At 51.1% G+C, this 17,747-nt stretch overlaps 1 protein-coding gene across 2 annotated transcripts; it reads right to left on the minus strand.

Annotated features, from left to right (window-relative positions):
* Positions 1–1,426: 1,426 nt before the first annotated feature.
* TJAP1 (tight junction associated protein 1 (peripheral)) lies at positions 1,427–12,037 on the minus strand. Of its 2 annotated transcripts, XM_009084919.1 has the most exons (10): positions 11,936–12,037; positions 9,060–9,088; positions 7,768–7,929; positions 7,077–7,143; positions 6,581–6,610; positions 5,248–5,355; positions 4,465–4,548; positions 2,167–2,743; positions 1,834–2,097; positions 1,427–1,695 (listed from the first exon to the last, which is right to left on the minus strand). In XM_009084919.1, exons 1-10 carry the CDS (start codon positions 12,035–12,037, stop codon positions 1,427–1,429), a joined length of 1,692 nt encoding a protein of 563 aa, XP_009083167.1. The 2 variants fall into 2 exon arrangements, with proteins under 2 accessions (XP_009083167.1, XP_009083168.1); XM_009084920.1 differs by lacking the exon at positions 6,581–6,610.
* Between the last annotated feature and the right edge of the window lie 5,710 nt (positions 12,038–17,747).

The following is a 17,747-nucleotide window of genomic DNA, read 5'->3' on the forward strand; positions in this document are numbered from 1 at the left end:
CAGACAAGGGCACAGGACAAAATTAAAACAGAAGACCTGGGCTTTGTAAGCCCTCAAAAATAAGAAACAAAACTACATCTACAGACCTCTCCCTTTCCCTCCCCCCCTCCCCCAGCAAGACACTTTGCACACAAGACTGAGAAGAAAAGTCACACAACATCACGCTACACTAGAAGAAACACGCAGAGAGCCCTACCCAGAAGGGGAGGCCCCAGAGAGGCACCAGAGCCAGCCTGGAGCTCCCCAGAGAAGGGGCGTGCAAGGAGACCCTGGCAAAAGGCTGCTGCAGAGCCATGAGGTAGTGCGTCTACAGGGAGCAGCTCCTCAGCATACTGCCCTCGCATCCCTGCTGGCCCTGCACCAAGCCCTGCCCAGAAAAGCCTGGTAGCATCCTTCACGCCTAGCTTGCCTGGGGCAAGACCTTGTTCTTGAGTCTGGAGGGGGGTTTCTGCAGGCTGGAGGCCAGGATCAGAGGGAAGCACAGCTCTGATAGCTGAGCCTCCTCAACACACCCTCAACACAGGCATCAGACCTGCTGCCAACGGCTGTGTCTGTTTATGTGGGGTGGGGAGAAAGAAAAAGCAATACACCCCAAAACCAAAGGCTTATAAAGAAGAAAGAAGCCCACCCAAGAGCAAAGCATCAGCACCGTTCAAACAAAACAACAGCACAGAGAGTGGGGGAAGAGGCGTGAGGGAGGAGACACAAACACAAACCCCAGTGCCTAGCAGGCAGTGCCTTCCTGAACCACCTCCGCAGACAGCACCCATGCACTGCCTCAGTGGGGACCAGGTGCTACGCCCAGCGCTGGGGACACTGGATGGGGACCTGCAGAGGCAGATTCTGGAGAACACCCAGTGGGCAGCTGGGGAAAACAAAAGCCAGCAGGAAAATGAGACACCAGCAATTCCAGCACATCCCCACGGCACACAGCCATCCACTGGGAGAGTCCTTGCGCCCCACTCACGGCCCCTGGGGCTCCCAGGGAATCAGACACCACCCACAGGCACTCTGCCCTGTTGGCACAAGTTAAAAGAGAGCAGAGTAGCTGCAGGCAATCAGTGTGAGAGCACCCAGGCCTCAGGTACCTGAGCGGGAAGGAGGGAGGAGGATGAGAGCATAAAGAGGCACAGGCACCAGGACGAGGGGTACCAAGAACTAGCTCTGGTACAGGCACCAGTGTGAGGCTGTGAAGAGAGCTGCGAGTGTGTCAGGGCAGTGGGTGTGCTTCTGCACACTGTGTGTGCTAGTACTGTGGGTCAAGGTGCTGGGCAAGGGGGACCCCAGCTCTTCCAGGTAGCAAAAGGAGAGAATAAATACAAAATTTCAGAGCAGAGACCCCCAGGAGGAGGGCACTAAGGGAGGTTTCTCGCTCAGGTGGACTGATCCCACAGCTCTGCTGTGTGTGGCTGCTTCTTGCTCTGCCTCAGCTGAGAAGGTTGCCTTGCTCCTGGGCTTGCGTCAGACTGTCCTTGCGATGCAAGTGGTGGACCCCCATCCTCTTGGGGCTGCGGTGTGGTCGGCTGAGCGGAGGCTTGACCCTGCCTTCTCTGCTTTCCTCCTGGGCACCTCCTTGGTTGCTCTCTTTGCTTCCCTGGAGCAGCATTTCTCTCTCCTCAGCTGGGCTCTCAGGCAAGCCAAGGTCCACATAGTCCTTGTGCTTCTCTGGTGAGGGGCTTTCAGGCTCAGCAGTGCCTCCACCACTTTCATGCAACAGCTTCTGGGCTTCATCCTGGGAGAAATCTGTACCATAGTCTGAGGAGAAATGGCTCCTGCGGGCTCTGGACTCAGTGCTGTCTGTGTCCACACTCGAGTCCCGGCTCACGGTCCAGCTGCAGCTCTGTGCAGACTCCTCACCATCTGAGTAGGCCGAGGCTGCCCTACCCAGCTCCTGCATGGAGCGGCTGAACCTCTTCTGGAGCTCAGGGGCCGTGTCCCGGCTGAAAGCCGTGCGGTTCATCAGCACTCGCTCCGAGGTGGGGGGAGCCTTGTCCACAAACATGCGCTGCCAATTGGCCAGCAGGTCCTCCTCGGAGCTGGCAGAGCTGGCGAAGGCGCTGGGGATCTGGGGAGGGCTGCTGAACGGGCTGCTCTGGGAAGAGCCGTGAGCCCGGGCTGCTTTGGGGGACTGCTGACAGGAGCAGCTGGAGGCGGAACGGCGCCCGTCTGACGCGGGGCTGCTGGGGAGCGTCCGGTGCCTGTCGCAGCTCTCATCCTCGCTCTGGACCAGGCTGAGGGAGATGGCCTGGCGCGTCGCGTACGTGCAGTTGGGCAGGGGGCTGTTCTTTGGGATCCTTACCTTGTCCTCAGAGAACTCGATCACTTTGCGCCCTGGGTACATAGGATGGGGAGGTGAGGGAGTAGGGTATGGGCTTAGCTTCTCAAAGGCAGGCACCTCCTCAGGCACGCTTTCCACACTGCTTTGTGGCTTGCAGCCACCATTCTGCTGTTTCCCTGCATCTCCTCCCTCCTTCCCCATCTGTCCTGCACTGTTGCAGGTATCAGGAGGGGCTCCACTCATGTCTACATGCACAAAGACATCCTCAGCCATGGGACAGCTGCCACTGCTAGACTTGGCTGAATTCAGAACCAGAGATTCTGGTTTCTCCAAGACTCTGGCGATGACTGAGGTGGGTACAACATCAGATGGAGCCAAGGTATGGGCTGCCTCTTGACCAGGGCCTGCAGACTCCTGAGTGCTGTGCAAATGCTTATTGACCATGTCCTGCAGCTCATAGGGAAGCTAGGGAGAAAGAAAAGGACATTAGAAGGGGGCTGCCACACAAGTCATTTAGTTCCAAATAATCTGCCTTTTCCAACCAACCTTCATGTGTACTTTGTACTCGTTGTCTTGACCCTAACACTCACATACCTTGCCTTGAGAGAAAGCATCTCCTTTCAAAGTGAACCTGCCTCATGAGGGACTATCAAGGCCCTCTAGCTGTCACACCAGTCATACTTCTAGGCCATGGTTCACAGGCCCCATTTTGCAAAGTGAACAGGAAAAGACAGCACATGGGCTCAGTCTCACACGCCTGTGTGCACAGAGACAAGGCCCAGGCAGTGCATGCTAGGAAGGGATCTATTGATCTGTGGAAAATCAGCCAGTGGTTGCACTGAAGTGACTCTACAGCCCCCAGTGCTGGGATTCGCAGTGCTCCCCGAATGCGTAATTGCAGCCACGCTGCCTGGGCAGCCTGCCCGCAGACCAGGATCGATGCCTTCCCTTGTTCCTACCAACTCCACCGCGTCATCCCACTTCCTCAATCTCTCCATTTCAGAGAGGCAAACATGGGGTGTATTACCAAAGCTGCAGGACTTGGGTCTCACCAGGGGGTAAAGCACCACTCCTTGCTTGTCCTGCAAATGGGCACTACTGCTCTCCCCATCACCCTGCCAAGCTGCCCTGACCTTGGTCACGACACGCATGCACAGCATGAAGTGGAGAGCAGAAGTCCCCAAGCCACTCCATGGCACAACAAGGTGTGTCCCATCACAGCCAGAAGGAAACTGCATCCAAAGCTGGGGATGCAGGGTACACTGCATGACAACAGCTGGCTGTGAGACAGGCTGTCTGCAGAGCTGCTCAGCACCAGCCCCACTCCAGTGGCGGCCACGTGGGGCACGGCACTCTTAGGGGCAGAATTCAAAGCTCCAGAGAGGGGAGACAGCTGGGAGAGGTCAAGGTTACCCCAGCAGTAACTGATACACTGACCTCAAGAGTGCTAATTTGAGACAATGGGGGAGGGTGACACATTGGTCACCTGCTAAGTTAAAAAAGACAAGCATGAGGTTTTGCTGAGAGGAACATAAGGGACTGAGACTAGAAGTATGGCAAAGAGAGAGAGCTGGGGTAAGGGTCTGAATGATACTTTCAGCCAAAGAAGTGACGCTACTAATGTGAAAGACCTAAACCCCATCTTTGTTCATCCTGACAGCAGGATGAGCTGAACTCCTCCTGTTCCCGTTCTCCTGTCAAGGTGAGGTATGAGTTGGTACCAAATTCTCCTGTTCAGAAGGCCTGGAAGACATCCTGAATTGCTGCCTCACATATTTCTCCTCAGGGTACTGCGTGAAGCTGAGCCAGACTACTGCTGCTTGACTTCTTACGAGGCAGTATGGCCTTTCCATGTGGCCAGGTGAGGAAGGGAAAAGGATGGAGCAGGGTAAGAGAGAGGTCTGTCCTCCTGCCAGCTCCCAGCACGCACCCAGCAAGCTATCAAATTCAAGGTTGTTGTGCTTTTTATAACAGCTCCTGGCTGAACTGTGAAATGGAGCTGTCATGAAAGAGGAGCTGGCAGAAGCTCTGTGCTGCCATCTCAGTGGGAGTGGGAACAGGAGCTTCCCCCCACCTCTGAGACCAAAGGACGAGAGGCCAGCAGCCCTGCAGAGAAAGCTGGAGAAAGTAAGATGCAGGCAGAGCCAAGAATCCTTCTTCCCCACCTCAGCAGGATTGCTACTCACATCAGCAAATTTGTGGTTCCTGAAGTGAGACTTGTTACACTTGAGCAGCTGTACTGCAAGGTTACAATCCTGTCGGTAGCGTTCCTGCAAGAGAGGGCACAGGCATGAAACAGCATTAGACAGGCCCAACCTCTTACCCAAAAAAGCACCACCTGACCAGAAGCTGCTTGAACATAAGCCAGAGGAGGCATCTGATGAATCACTCATGAGGACATCTGCCACGCCCTCCTTGCCACAACTCTGTGTATTTTCTCACAACTCAAGTCAAGGTGACCCTGTGAACTCCAATCCTTGCTCCAGGCATATATTGTCAGTGTATCAACTGCCTCTCCCTCTGGGGATTTTAATAATCTACACAAGTCCCACCGGGTCTGCTATCCCATCCCACAGCTCTCTGCCATGCCTGATGATGCAGACAGACTGGAAGAAGTTGAGAGCAGTCAACAGAATCAAACACCAGATCCAAGAACTTCTATATTAATGATGTAGAAAAGGCATCAGCTCCCTCCTACCTCTTCAGTACATGACCCATCCATTGGTACAGCCCAGACTCGGGTCAAACCCTAAGCTCCAAAGAGCAAATACATCAAACTTGAAGATCAGTTCTTCCTTGCTCAACCGCTCAGACCTTTTTCTGTTTGTCTGTCCCTACTGCTGTGTATAGCTCTCACACCTTCATACACACTGGAGTCATTCATGTGCTCCTTTCCACTAATGACTTTAAACAAAAGGAGAAGCCCACACCTCACACACTTCCACAGCCATCTGCAGACTGACACTTACGTTGAGTTCCTCCAGCTTATTGATGGTGGTTTTGGCATCAAGCAACTTATTAGTGAGCTCTACAATCTCCCAGTCCAGAGTCTTGCGGTCCATTTCTGCCTTTTTAATCTGGGATACAAGAACATCAAGTGTAAATCTCCCCAGTACAGAACCTGGTTTCACCACCCACCTCAGCCCAAGCATAGCACAATGATATGTTCAGCTGGGACACAAAAAACTTCCAGACAGACAGACAAGAGGGACAGCCTGGCTCTTCACAAAGGGAGGGGACTCCAAAGGCCAAATGGAACCAAACACTGCTAGCTACAGAAACCAAGAGATTGAGTTTGAACCTCCCTAATGCAGTATCTCTTCTTGCAGCACCTGGTTCACACAGTACCTAGTAGAAAGCTAGTGGTTTTGAATAATCAATCCCAACCTGCCACTGGTAGCAGAGACCTCTGAGCTTGTGATACCCAGCCCTCTTCCCTGGGGCAACACAACAAGAATACTGCCCTTAAAGATCCAGCAGTCAATAGACAAACGGGTTGGGGTTTTTTTTTGCAGGGGGAAGCGCCATCTTGCAAGAGTTTAAGCCTTCCTCTAGTGAGTAAAAAGACCTGTGTGGCACCATCTGGAGTTCAGTTAATGCCTTCTCTAAAGCAGCCACTCTTGCCTCTCCAGACTCCCTAACAGTTCAGGTACAAGTCTGATAGAAACCCAGATGTAACAGCAAAGAAGAGCAACAGCTCAGAACAACCAAGCCATCGCCATCTCAAGAAGCTCTTCCAAACTGCCCAAGGGTGCTCTGAGGCTGTGACCACCAGGGCCCAGCTGTGGGTCAGGGTATGGCACAGCAACACGCAAGTGATAGCGAAGGACAGTACCTCCTGCGTATGCAGTTTCCTCAGGCACCAGCACAATGAGTAATTGGGTAATGAATACTAACCCAAGAAATTCAAGTGCTAGAACCAAACAAATCTCATCCAGGGCTACACGGAGGCAATCAGCATCACAGCTATTAGACTTGCCTGCTCACAGCCCAGAAGGGGAAGGAAAGGGAGCAAACGAGGCTCACAGCCATCCACATCTTGTGCAGTGCCGCAGCTTATGGGCACGACTTCCCAACACGCCATGCTCCAGCTGGCTCAGAGTCAAACACTCTTAAGATGGAGCACTGCAAGCTAGGACCTGCTGCATCTGCGGGCAGCTGCTGGATACCAGGTGAGCCCTTGGCTGGACGAGGGCTGGGGCCCCTCCATCTGGGATGGTGTATGTGGGACTGACAGTGAAACCAACAGGCTGAGACACGTAAAGAGGAAAAAGAAAAAACACACAAACGAAAAGACGCAACTGCAAAAATCCAGCTTTGGCTGAGAGAGGCCTGAGAGGTGAGTGCGCCCAGTGTGTGCCAGCGGCAGCGTGGGGAGGAGAGAGAGAGAGAGAGGGGGAGGGAGAGAAAAGAAACAGCCATGAGTGTTATGAATGCACACAACAGACATACACGCACATTGGCTCTGCTCTGACTGCCCCGTCCTCCCAGCATGACCACCCCTGAAGACTGGCTGACACATCCCTGGCATTTTGAGAGGGACTGAAGCAACATGACGGAACACCATGCAATTATGTTGTGAGGAACCAAAGCTCACGTGCACAACCAAGTAGGGGCCCAGTAGATCAAGAAAACAGCTCGTGACACCAGCCAGAATGGGGAGTAGATGGTCATGGCCAGAACCTCATCCCTCATCCACTGACTCATCTGCTGGGTAGACAGGGCCCCTTCCTCCATCTGCTCCTAACACACAGGTCTCTTTCACCTCCTCTTTGTAGTGACTTTATAGGGCACCTACCAGGGCATGCAGCTTCTCCTCCAGGTCTTGGTTGGTTCTCTGGGAAGCAGTGTAGCTGTTTTGCAACCTACAGAAACAAGATTGCATGCATAGGAATGGATCCTAGGCACCTACTCAAGTCATCCTCATAGCTGCCAAGCAAACCACCAACTCCAGAACTCCAGAAAGACTAAGACAACCAGACATATTAACTATGCCTCACCTCTAACACATAACTGCTTTCAGACCCCAAGTTACTGGAGACAAGATGAGGCTGGCTGGGTGAAAGGATCTCACAGGAGAGCATGTGAATTACTTTGGAGGACTCCTCTGAACTATGTCATGTCTAAGCACCTGACCAGTGAGTGACTGGCACTGATTTTACTTTTCAGGTAAAGCAGGGACGTATTTCCTTGCAGCCATCAGTGGCTTCTTTTGCACATGTGGGTAACCATCCAAGCTGGATCCTGCCTTACATCCAATAGATGAAGAATTCCCTGTTGTCAGTCTCTCATGCTGGCAGCATTCCTACACTGTACCCTGGAGGAAATACTGGCTGCAGAGCCTTTCACTCCCGTACAGTCTGGGGGTTCACCTTTCCAAGGATGCAGCATGCCTTTGATTTACACAACAGGGCACAGCCAGCTGAGGGAGCCCTTGGTGGGAGGAACCTCTCTCTCTAACTCTACCCCTCTCGTTTTCTTTTTCATACCTACGGAATTTGTCCTTGAATTTCTCCAGCTCCTCACGGTTCTGGCCCAGTTCCATCTCCAGGTAGTCCTGACCTGACTCCAGTTCCCTCTCCATTGCCTCCATTTTGTTAGTCACATATGTCAGCCGTCGACGAAGCTCCTCATTCTCGTGCTGCAGTAGCCTGGGGCAGGGACAGGAACAAGGAACCACTGAGTGCCCAAGGGGTACTCCACACCAGCATCCCCACCCTGCTGCCCTGCACTAGGGCCCAAGACTGCACACAAAGGCTGCAGGAAGTCAGGAACTGAACAGGCAGGAGACTCCAGCACATGAAGCGAGAGGTGCAGCTCTGTCAGAACAGAGACACTTAAACTCTCTTGGAACAGGGGCAAAGAAGCACATGCCAGCTGGCCAGTCATGGCTCCCAGCTCCCTCTCGAGTTACAGTGCTTGGATGAAGCCCACGAGACAGACTAACTGCGCAGCTCCAGTGTCCCTCACTGATGAATGAAAGCTACTCTGTAATTTATCCCAGTACAGGTTAGAAGAGTTGAAGGCAAAAAAAGTAAAATCATCTTCTCTTCCCCTGAACCTGTTCAAAATCCCTCACACCTTTTATATGTAGTGGAAAGAGGATTCCATACAGACTGAAGCCCAGAAGAGAGGTGGTGGGGTGCATTTACATATCTGATCATAGCTGTCAGTCAATGCCATTCCACCACAAACTGCTCCATTCCTCCCCAGCCAGGACATGCCTGGTGGTCAGAAGGACTTCCTGCTGTTTTTCACTCCTTTGTGCTCAGTTGCTTGGAGAAACCCAGAAGCACAGCTTCTCTCTGGCAGTGCAAGCCTTCTCCTCACTATGGCTTGGAGCTCAGTGCTAGCAGCTGTCTGTGTCCCACAGCACCACCAGCAAAGGTTCCCAGCTCTCACCCTCAGTCAGCAGCAGGTCTCTGCATACTGCTTCTGGTGGCTTACACCAAACAAGGATTAAAAAAGGCACTCCTCTCTCCACCTGCATTAAAGACTTCATCTCCTACTTTCCTTCACACCCACCAACTCCTCTGCCTGCATCTGCACTGGGAAGGGTCTGTGTTCCCTCCTCCTCCTCCAGGGGGAAGGACATGCAAGGCAAGAGGTTGGCAAGGCACAGACTAAAGATCTTCCCACACAGCCCCAAGAAGACTGAAGATCTGAGAGAAGCCCACAGGGCCAGTCAGCCTTGCTGTGCAGGTGGCACAGGCAGAATGTGAGGAATCAGCACCCACACTGTTGCAGCATGACAGGCATAAAGAGGCAGCAGGGCACTTACTTCATCCTTTCTGCATCCGTCAAGGGTTCCTGTACAGGGAAGAAAACAGCTGTGAGGTTCTTTCAGAGGAGGAGTTGTCTCTCACACTGTCCTAAAGGGCAGTCTGAGTTGCTAGACCCTACCTGTGACTCTTCCCCACCTGCTCTGACAGGTCATACTAGGCAAGCTTAGAGTAGCAAGCATCTGTACATATCACTCAGCCCTCTGATGATAAAACAGACTCTGTGTTCTAGTGCAGGGTAGAAGAGCTGGACTAGAAACCAACACACAAGTTAGGTAACTTTACTCTCCCACCGTGCAATCTCAGCATCTCTTGTAACATCACCACCTTAGCTGATGTTTCAGCTTCTTCCACATCCACAGTTAGTGGGTAGCAGAAATCTCACAGGCCAGCATACACAGGACTAAATTGTCACTACAGCAATCACTTGTGGGGCCCTTGAAGCCCCACAAGAACAAGAGAGAATCAATTGGGACCTGAAAAATGTGGCTACTATTTACACCACCCAGATTGTGCTGTGAAAAAGGTTTCTTTCTGCAGACCTGAAACCAGCCATTGTAACTATTCTAAGACACCAGAAGAAACACCAAAGGTCAGAAAGGCCTGTAAAAGAAATAAATGCTATGGGCAAGATACCCAGAGATGGCTGGAGCAGGGCCCTGCAAAACAAGGAGAGGCTCAGCTGCTCTCACTTCCTTTGCACTCTTTATGTTAACCCATAAGAGGGCTGCTGCCTGTCAGCACTGCTGGGAGAGATGTAATCAGCACTAGATGCAACCATCTTCTCCATGAAAGCCCAAGATTCTGATCATTCTCAAAGTCCAAGCTGCCCATGGATTATTTTTGGTGCCTGGTGTCAATAGCATTGCACCCTCCTGTCCTTAAAGGCAAAGCATCAATCCATTCTTTTCTTACCTCCTGACCCCACATAGCAATGGGTTAATTCACAAGGAATTATCTAGCAACTGCCTCCTTACCCCCACAAATACACAAACAGCAGACAGAGTGTGACCAGGCAAAGAGGGTAATGTGATTCTTACTACAACAAGGCCATGGTCCCCATGCAGGCTGGAAGAAAGAGGAGAAGGCTTAAAACACCTGAAACAGCCATCATACAAAGATCCAGTACCCCAAGACAGCCAGGCATAGGGCACACACAAAACACCAGGAGCATCCCAGCACCTCCTGACAACAGAGCTGCCTGCCTCCTGCACACACCTATTCCCCCACAGCCTGGAGAGCCTCCAACCAGCAAAGACCTGGGAAGCCTGCAGTGGGGAGAACAGCAGCAGCTCCTGCCTTCCTAACTCCTGGGGGCCAAAGAGAAGCTGGCTATTCCCAGGAAGATATGCCCAACCTGTAGCACAGACGTGAGTGGCACCCACAAGAGCAGCTTCTGGTGATTAAGCACCCACATGAGGTCTGGGGCCCTGCTCTCACTCTCCCCACTGGCATTACAGACTAAATGAGATCCAGGTGGAGGCTTTGGCCTTTGTGAGACCCCTGTCTGCAAGCAGGTGACCCTGGCACCTACCTTGTTTAGTGCCAGGCTGAAGGAAGGGGAGGATCTAGATGGGGTAGGCCCCTCCTCCCGACTCCAGCATGTTGGAGCGGAGCAGGATCCTTTCTCTGGGTAGTTCGGCTCCACTGCACGCTTCTGCCCAAGTTTAGCACACTGATGGTGTGGCTGTGAACAGGGACTGCTTTCGTCCCTTCTGCCCTCTGCACTGCTTTTCCATGAAGACAGTGAATGTTGCTGCCCAGAGGATGTCCCTGCCAGCCCCAGGTCTGCCAGCTGCTGCAGCTCATACTGACACAGATCTACTACCCTTTTCTCCAAGGAAAGTTGTTTTCCCTTACTGTCCTTCCTCCTAAGGACAGGTTTCTTTCTTAGTCTGGAAACTCTCTCAGCTTCCTCAGCACACTTTCTCTGGCACGAAGCCATTCCCAGCCCCTCACACTTCTTTTCTCCTTTTCTTCTGCTTGGGCAGGGGGATCTTTCAGTTGCATGCTTGGTTTTGACCCCTTGCAGGTGACCTTCCCCTTGGCCTTCTGCCATGGAGCTTCTGGGGAAAAAGGGAGAGTTCTGGTGTTGTTCTGCTCCCCTGGCCTCTCCCAGTGAGCGCAAGCGGTAGGGACTCAGCACCCGCTGGGTAATCTCATCCAGAAATTTGGAGAACTGCAGTTTTTCCTCTGTGATCTTCTCCCTGCGCTTGATAGAGTCAGCGGCACTGCTGCTGCTGTGCTCCAGTGAGCGCTTCTCCCCAGGGCTGAGGCAGAGCTGAGGATCACTGTACTTGCGTGAGCCATGGCCACGATAAAGTGTCTCTACCGAGCGGGACTTGCATAAGCTCTCGGGGCATGAGCCTGTCATGTTGGTCTGCTTCAGGATCCCTTTGAGAGGCAGGTGTGAAGAGGAGACACGAAACTTCCTCGGTGTCAGGACTTCAGGAGGCTCTTTAAACATAAGTGAGCGTTCCAGGCTTCTGCTCTTTAAAGAGCAACTGGGATGGTGTCTTTCGTCTCCAGACACCAGAACCGTCTCCATGCTACGGCTCACAAACTTGCTGCGGTGCCCACGACTGCGGTTTGGGCACCGCTTCCCACTTCGCTGCCCCATCTTCCCACCACGTGGAAGTGCTGGCGAGACAGTCTGGCTCTTGATGTTCAACTCTGCTCTGCACCCTGCCACTTCCTTCTCACTGCTGGACTCCAGGGACCACGATGAGGAGAAGTTCAGGTTGCAAACCTCAAACCCCTCTGCCTGCTTGAGCTGGCCTGCCTCGGTGTAACTAAACCCCGTTTGCTGGTGCAATGGTGTTAAGCCCTTTGTCACCCGGCAAGTTGTTACCTGACTCTGCTCAGCCAAGATCACTCCGTCCTGGTCGTCGCGAATGATGGGTACCTCATGTCGGATTTCGCGGTGCTGCGGGGGCGCCTTGCGGTAAGGCTTCTTTGACGGAGCTGTGCTCGACATCCTCCCACCTGCGGGGCTCCGAAAGAGGGTTACCTGCCAACAGCAGAAAGGGCACAGAACACAGAGTCACGGGTGCTCCATCGAACCCTAGAAGTGACCCAGGAGGAATTCGGCTCCTCTGGAGCCCCAGAGCAGGTCCCCATGCAGAGTGCTAATAGAGCAGGGAAAGGATGTAGCCACAAGCCTTGAGCGGCAGCTGCACGAGAGGGAGCAAAGTAAGAGGTAGCTGTGTCCTTCTCCCAGCCAGTGAGAGCAGAGGGCTGGTACATCCTCTCCCCCCTCTACACACGCTCACTCACGTAGAGTGTGTCCGGATTATATATAGCAAATGAGAACAGACCTCACAGCAGCATATTGATTAGGCTCTTTAGGAAAGGCCTTTTTCAATATGGAAACTGCAAGCCTTACAGGCAGCAGTGACAGCTGGAGCAGGAGTTATTGATCATGTCCTGTCACTGTCAGCAGAGACTATGTGGGAGGAGACTTCAGCCATTAAAGAGCCCAAAGCCAGGACTTTTACGCTCATGCTGGAATCCCAGTGCAACAGACCACAGGAGACTTGACAGGAGATACCACAGAACTGCTCGCTCTATCAAAAAAGATAAAGACAACCCCCAAGTCACATGTGGCATCAAATTAGGGAGCAGTGCCATTGACGTTGGTACCTAAGGCCAGATTTTGCAATACAGAACCATAGAATGGTTTGGGTTGAAAGGACCTTAAAGATCCCCTTGTTCCCAACCCCTGACATGGACAGGGACACCTACCAGTAGAGCAGGTTACACAGGACTGCAATGGAGGGCACAAAGACTTCCTCCCAAGCAGCCAGAATTTCAACCACCCCATTGTACACAAGACAAGCAGTCTCTGAAACGTCAAGCAGATGCTGCAGAGCCCAATACCAGACTATCCCCAGTGACAACATATAGGGCAACTATGAATGATGCATATCTGTAGTAAGCACCCAATTCTAATTTCCCTTTCCCTTTGAATCATAGAATCATCAAGGTTGGAGGAGACCTGTAAAATCATTAAATCCAACTATTAACCTGCCACTCTGCTGTAATCCCTAAATCATATCCTCTGGGACCAGATCCAGACACCTCTTAAACACTTCCAGGGATGGTGACTCCACCACCTCCCTGGGCAACCTATTCCAATGCCTGACCACCCTGACAGTGATGAACTTTTCCTTAATATCTAATCTGAATCTCCCATCTTATGACCATTCCCTCTAGTCCTCTCGCTGCAGGCATGGCAGTAGGTAGTTGTAGAGAGCGAAGAGGTCAACCCTGAGCCAGCTCTTCTCAAGTCTATACAGACCCAACTCCCTCAGCTGTTCCTCATATGACCCGTTTTCTAGACCTTTTCTGAGCCTCGTTGCCCTTGGCTGGACCCACTCCAGCACCTCAATGTCCTTTTCAAAGTGAAGGGCCCAAAACTGAACACAGTACTCAGGTGTGGCCTCACCAATGCCAAGTACAGGGGGTTGATCACTTCCCAAGTCCTGCTGGCCACACTATTCTTGATGCAAGCCAAGATGTCACTGGCCTTCTTGGCCACCTGTGCACACTGTTGGCTCATATTAAGCTGGTCCTTGCAGGACTCTACCACTGATCAAGCCTAGTATCTGTGCAATCCTCAGCACCTGACCTATGCCACTTCAAAGTGCAGGACCTGTGTCAAGTCAGAGAATCCTCTCCTCTCTTCTACAAGCAGGGCCATACAACTCCCACTCACCTACCTTAAAGGCAGTCAACGGGTACCACTGGGTCAGTGACCTAGCAGACTTCACTTGCTTTGTGTTTTGGATGGTGGATTTTTTCATGTTAAGAGTCTAAATGGAGGCCCAAGAATTCTCTCCAGTTCTTATCCACTCTCACCTAGCTGTGTCTTCTTGACACCTAGACTGAGCCCCCTGAGAGGACTGGCAAGTGGGAGGTGTCTGCACCAACCTCAGAGTGGCTCCAGGCCATAACAGGCTTTACACTTCACAGGTACATTTGCAAACTGTTCTTCACCCTGATATAAACACAAGCTCACAAAAGTTTCTCACACCTTTCTACAGACATAAACAACTTCCTAGGACTAACCTGTAAATCTCCATTATCAGAATGTTGAAAACTTCCCCTTGCTGCAGTCATTCCCTCAAGGTCCCTTCTCTTAAATAAAAGACTCAAGTAGGTAAAGAGACCTCTAATACGTTAGAAAAAAAATCACATCTGGCATACTAGATGCACATTTCAATGCATCTCCAAGCAAAACAGATAGGTCTGATTGGCTGGGAAGACATTACTCTTTTTTTCAAAGAGAAATGCTGAAATCCTGACAGAAGCAGGTTTGTAAACACCCCACCATCAAACAGGTGATCTAGGGGACTCTTCTGTTAATTCCTGCCAGGATAAGGATGTGACATGCACATGGAGATATCCTAAGCTGAAATCACAATAATTTCCTCCACTTCATAAGGACAGGAGCACTTACCAGCCTGGGCTCAAATTCGAAGCCTCATGAAGCAGGGACACTCACTCAGATGCCCTGAAGAAGAGAAACAAATAGCTCAGCATCCACCAAAACAACCACTTTGAAATCTCATCCCATAAAAATGCAATGAATAGAGAATACTTATAACCAAGGACAACCGGATGGCCACCTCCGTCCAGGTACCCGTCCCAACCTACATCAGATCTTCTGAAAGAAAATGAACTTAGAATCATTGGCCACATAACCCAGCAAGAGCTGGAAGGCACCTGGCAAGGCCATGTCCAAGGCACTCAGGCAAGTGGGACCACACAGACTCAAAACTTACGAAGCAATAGCTTCAAGAGAACCATAGTTCCAGGAAGGACTAAACAAACCTCCTGTAGAATGGGACCCCCCGGCTAATCTTCCCCACCACTGCAGAGGGATGCTATCTGGGAAGCCTTCAGTACAGAACCTTGGTAGTGCTAACAATTACCTCACTGTCCTTTTAAGTCAGTGCTTCTCACCCACAAATGAGCTGGCAATTTCTTGTTTGAGCCAAAACATTATGTCCCTGTGCCTACAGCTGTGATAACCCACACCTCCACAAGAGAGGAAGGCAAGCTACTCTCTGACTTCCATCATATTATACACTACCTTGCTGCTAATAGGCTTCTGTAAAATAGCATCCAGCCAACCAGGGATACAACACAAGTTCAGAAACAACCTCTGCTCCAAGCCCAGTGTACTGCACTGGTTTTGTCTGGGATAGAGTTAATTTTCTGCCTCGTAGCTGGCACAGTGCTGTGCTTTGGATTTGGGATGAAAATAATGTTGATAACACACTGATGTTTTAGATGTTGCTAAGCAGTGCTTACACCAAGGCAAGGATTTTTCAGCCTCTCACACCATCCCACCAGGGAGTAGACTGCGGGGCACAGGAAGCTGGGAGGGAACAGGGACATGACAGCTGACCCCCACTGTCTAAAGGGATATTCCATAGCATATGGCATCATGTTCAGTATATAAACTAGGGGGAAAGCTGGCTGGGGGCCACTGCTTGGGAACTGGCTGGGCATTGGTCAGTAGAGTAGTGAACAACTGCATTGTGCATCACGCATTGTGCATCACTTGTTTTGTACATTCTAATTCTTTTACTATTATTACAATCTCTTCTTTTTCTGTCCTGTTAAGCTGTTTTTATCACAACCCATAAATTTTACATTTTTTCCCCAATTCTCTCCCCCTCCCACTGAGGGGTGGGAAGTGAGCCAGCAGCTGTGTGGTGCTTAGTCGCCAGCATGACAGGTACCCATCACTACAAGAAGAGAATTGGGTTACTCTGGGAACCAGCTGTAAGAGAGCAGCTCTGTGGCCATCACTCTGCCACCGGCATGAAAGAAACTGCAATAAAGCCTTCTGTTCCCTGATGCACTTCTGCTGCTGTGTTACTTTTTGCTTGTCAGTGGCACCAAGCCCTGGGAGGCCGGAGTAGAGCATAGGGTGTGGAGCAGTTGTACACACACAGAGTCATATTGAAGGTGAATGGAACAGGCAGGCAAACAGGACCATGCAAACTCGGGGTTTGCCAAAACAAACTGAAGAGGTGTCTCACTGCTGGCCCTGACCCAACAAGCTGTCTGGCCCCTTTCCTTACTACAATGCTACAGTCGGGTCTCAACTAGCACTGGAAAAAAACAGCCTCACAACAGCGTAACTGCTCTGTGGGGTAAACTGTAAAGTATGGGGGGACAGATAAAGAGATTGAGAGAGAGAGAGAGAGAGAGATTAAGAGAGAGAGAGGGATAAAAAATGTGCACCTCCAGGAAGGACCAGACCAGCATACTCTGAAACTCCTTTTCCATCAACTCCCACCAACTGGTTCAGCATCAAGGCATAACCACCATCCACATGGGCTGGCACACAAACAGAGGCTTCCAGGAACAGCTGCACCCATGGGTCCATGCATGTGTCCATTGCAGCTGTGCTCAGAACAAACACGGCAAAGGCCTCCCTATCTCTCAGTTCCTCATGCTCAAACAGGACTGCCCTTCTTCCTACGCCAGAGCCAGCAACTATGCTACCTGCCATCTCATCCCAACTTACCTGGAAAAGATACCAGGATTTGAAACCTATCCTTATGATCTAAGAGTTTCCAAAGAGACTTGAAAACTCACAGTGCCTCCAGGCAACTTTCCCTCAAACAAGGACTTACAGATCCAAAGTGACGACGTGTCCAAACATTTCTGGTCATTTGTCTCCAAATCAGCTTTCCCCTGTCAGCATCCAGCAGCATCTGGCCAACAGCTCCTGAAACATGAGAAAGGAAACTTGGTGTCAGTCACCTATCAGCACAAAACATGGAAACAACCAGGCATGCGCAGAGCAACCCATGGCACAAGTCAACAGCAAACTGCTGCACCATCAGGCTACTATTTAATGCCAGGACCCTCTGCTGTAAAATCTCCATGTCTTCACTGTGTCCAAGAAAAAGATCTTTTAACCATCTCATCACTGAGAAGGATACCTGTGCAGACCAGTAACTGACCTCGGAGAGGCAGCAGGGTTTTTTTAAGATGGCTCCAGGAGTCCCTGCTTCCCCACCTGCATTCCTGTCCAACACCAAGAATCCAGGTTCTGCCATTCTGCTCCAACCACTCTGCCACACCAATCTAATTTTGTTATGCAGACTTCCCTGCACCTGAACAGCACAGTAAAGGCCTCCTTGTCTACAATACCTGATCATCCCTTGCTACCACAGAAAGTGAATCCCGAGGTGGTTCAATTCACCACCACACCTCTCTCCAGAGAAGAGCAGACACTCTCTGCAGAACAGATGGACCTTGTGCTCCAAAGCAGAAATAGATATAGGTAATATCCAGAAATAGAATAAGGCACTGATTCTGCTCATCATGCTATTCACAAGCCTCTCTCTGAAGGAGCTTGTTGTCAAGTGCACATTCTGACTCTCCTGGAGAAGCTCAATTTTAGCCTGGAGCTACAGCACAAGGTAGCTCTTCAGCCATTATAATTAGCACTGTAATACAAGAAGAAACTTAACCTCCTGGTTCCTTTTAGCCATTCTTTCCACCTCTCATCAGTAATGCTCCTTAACATTTACAGTTCTCTTTCCTAGCAGTCTATTACCTGCAGTAGCTCCAATACTGTCTTCTAGCTATTACCTGCTGTAGTTCCAATCTGATTTCTCAGCTCACGGACAGTTACAGCTTCACTGGAATGGCTCATC

This window comes from Acanthisitta chloris, unplaced genomic scaffold, assembly GCF_000695815.1.
Source record: "Acanthisitta chloris isolate BGI_N310 unplaced genomic scaffold, ASM69581v1 scaffold19851, whole genome shotgun sequence".
NCBI lineage: Eukaryota > Metazoa > Chordata > Aves > Passeriformes > Acanthisittidae > Acanthisitta > Acanthisitta chloris.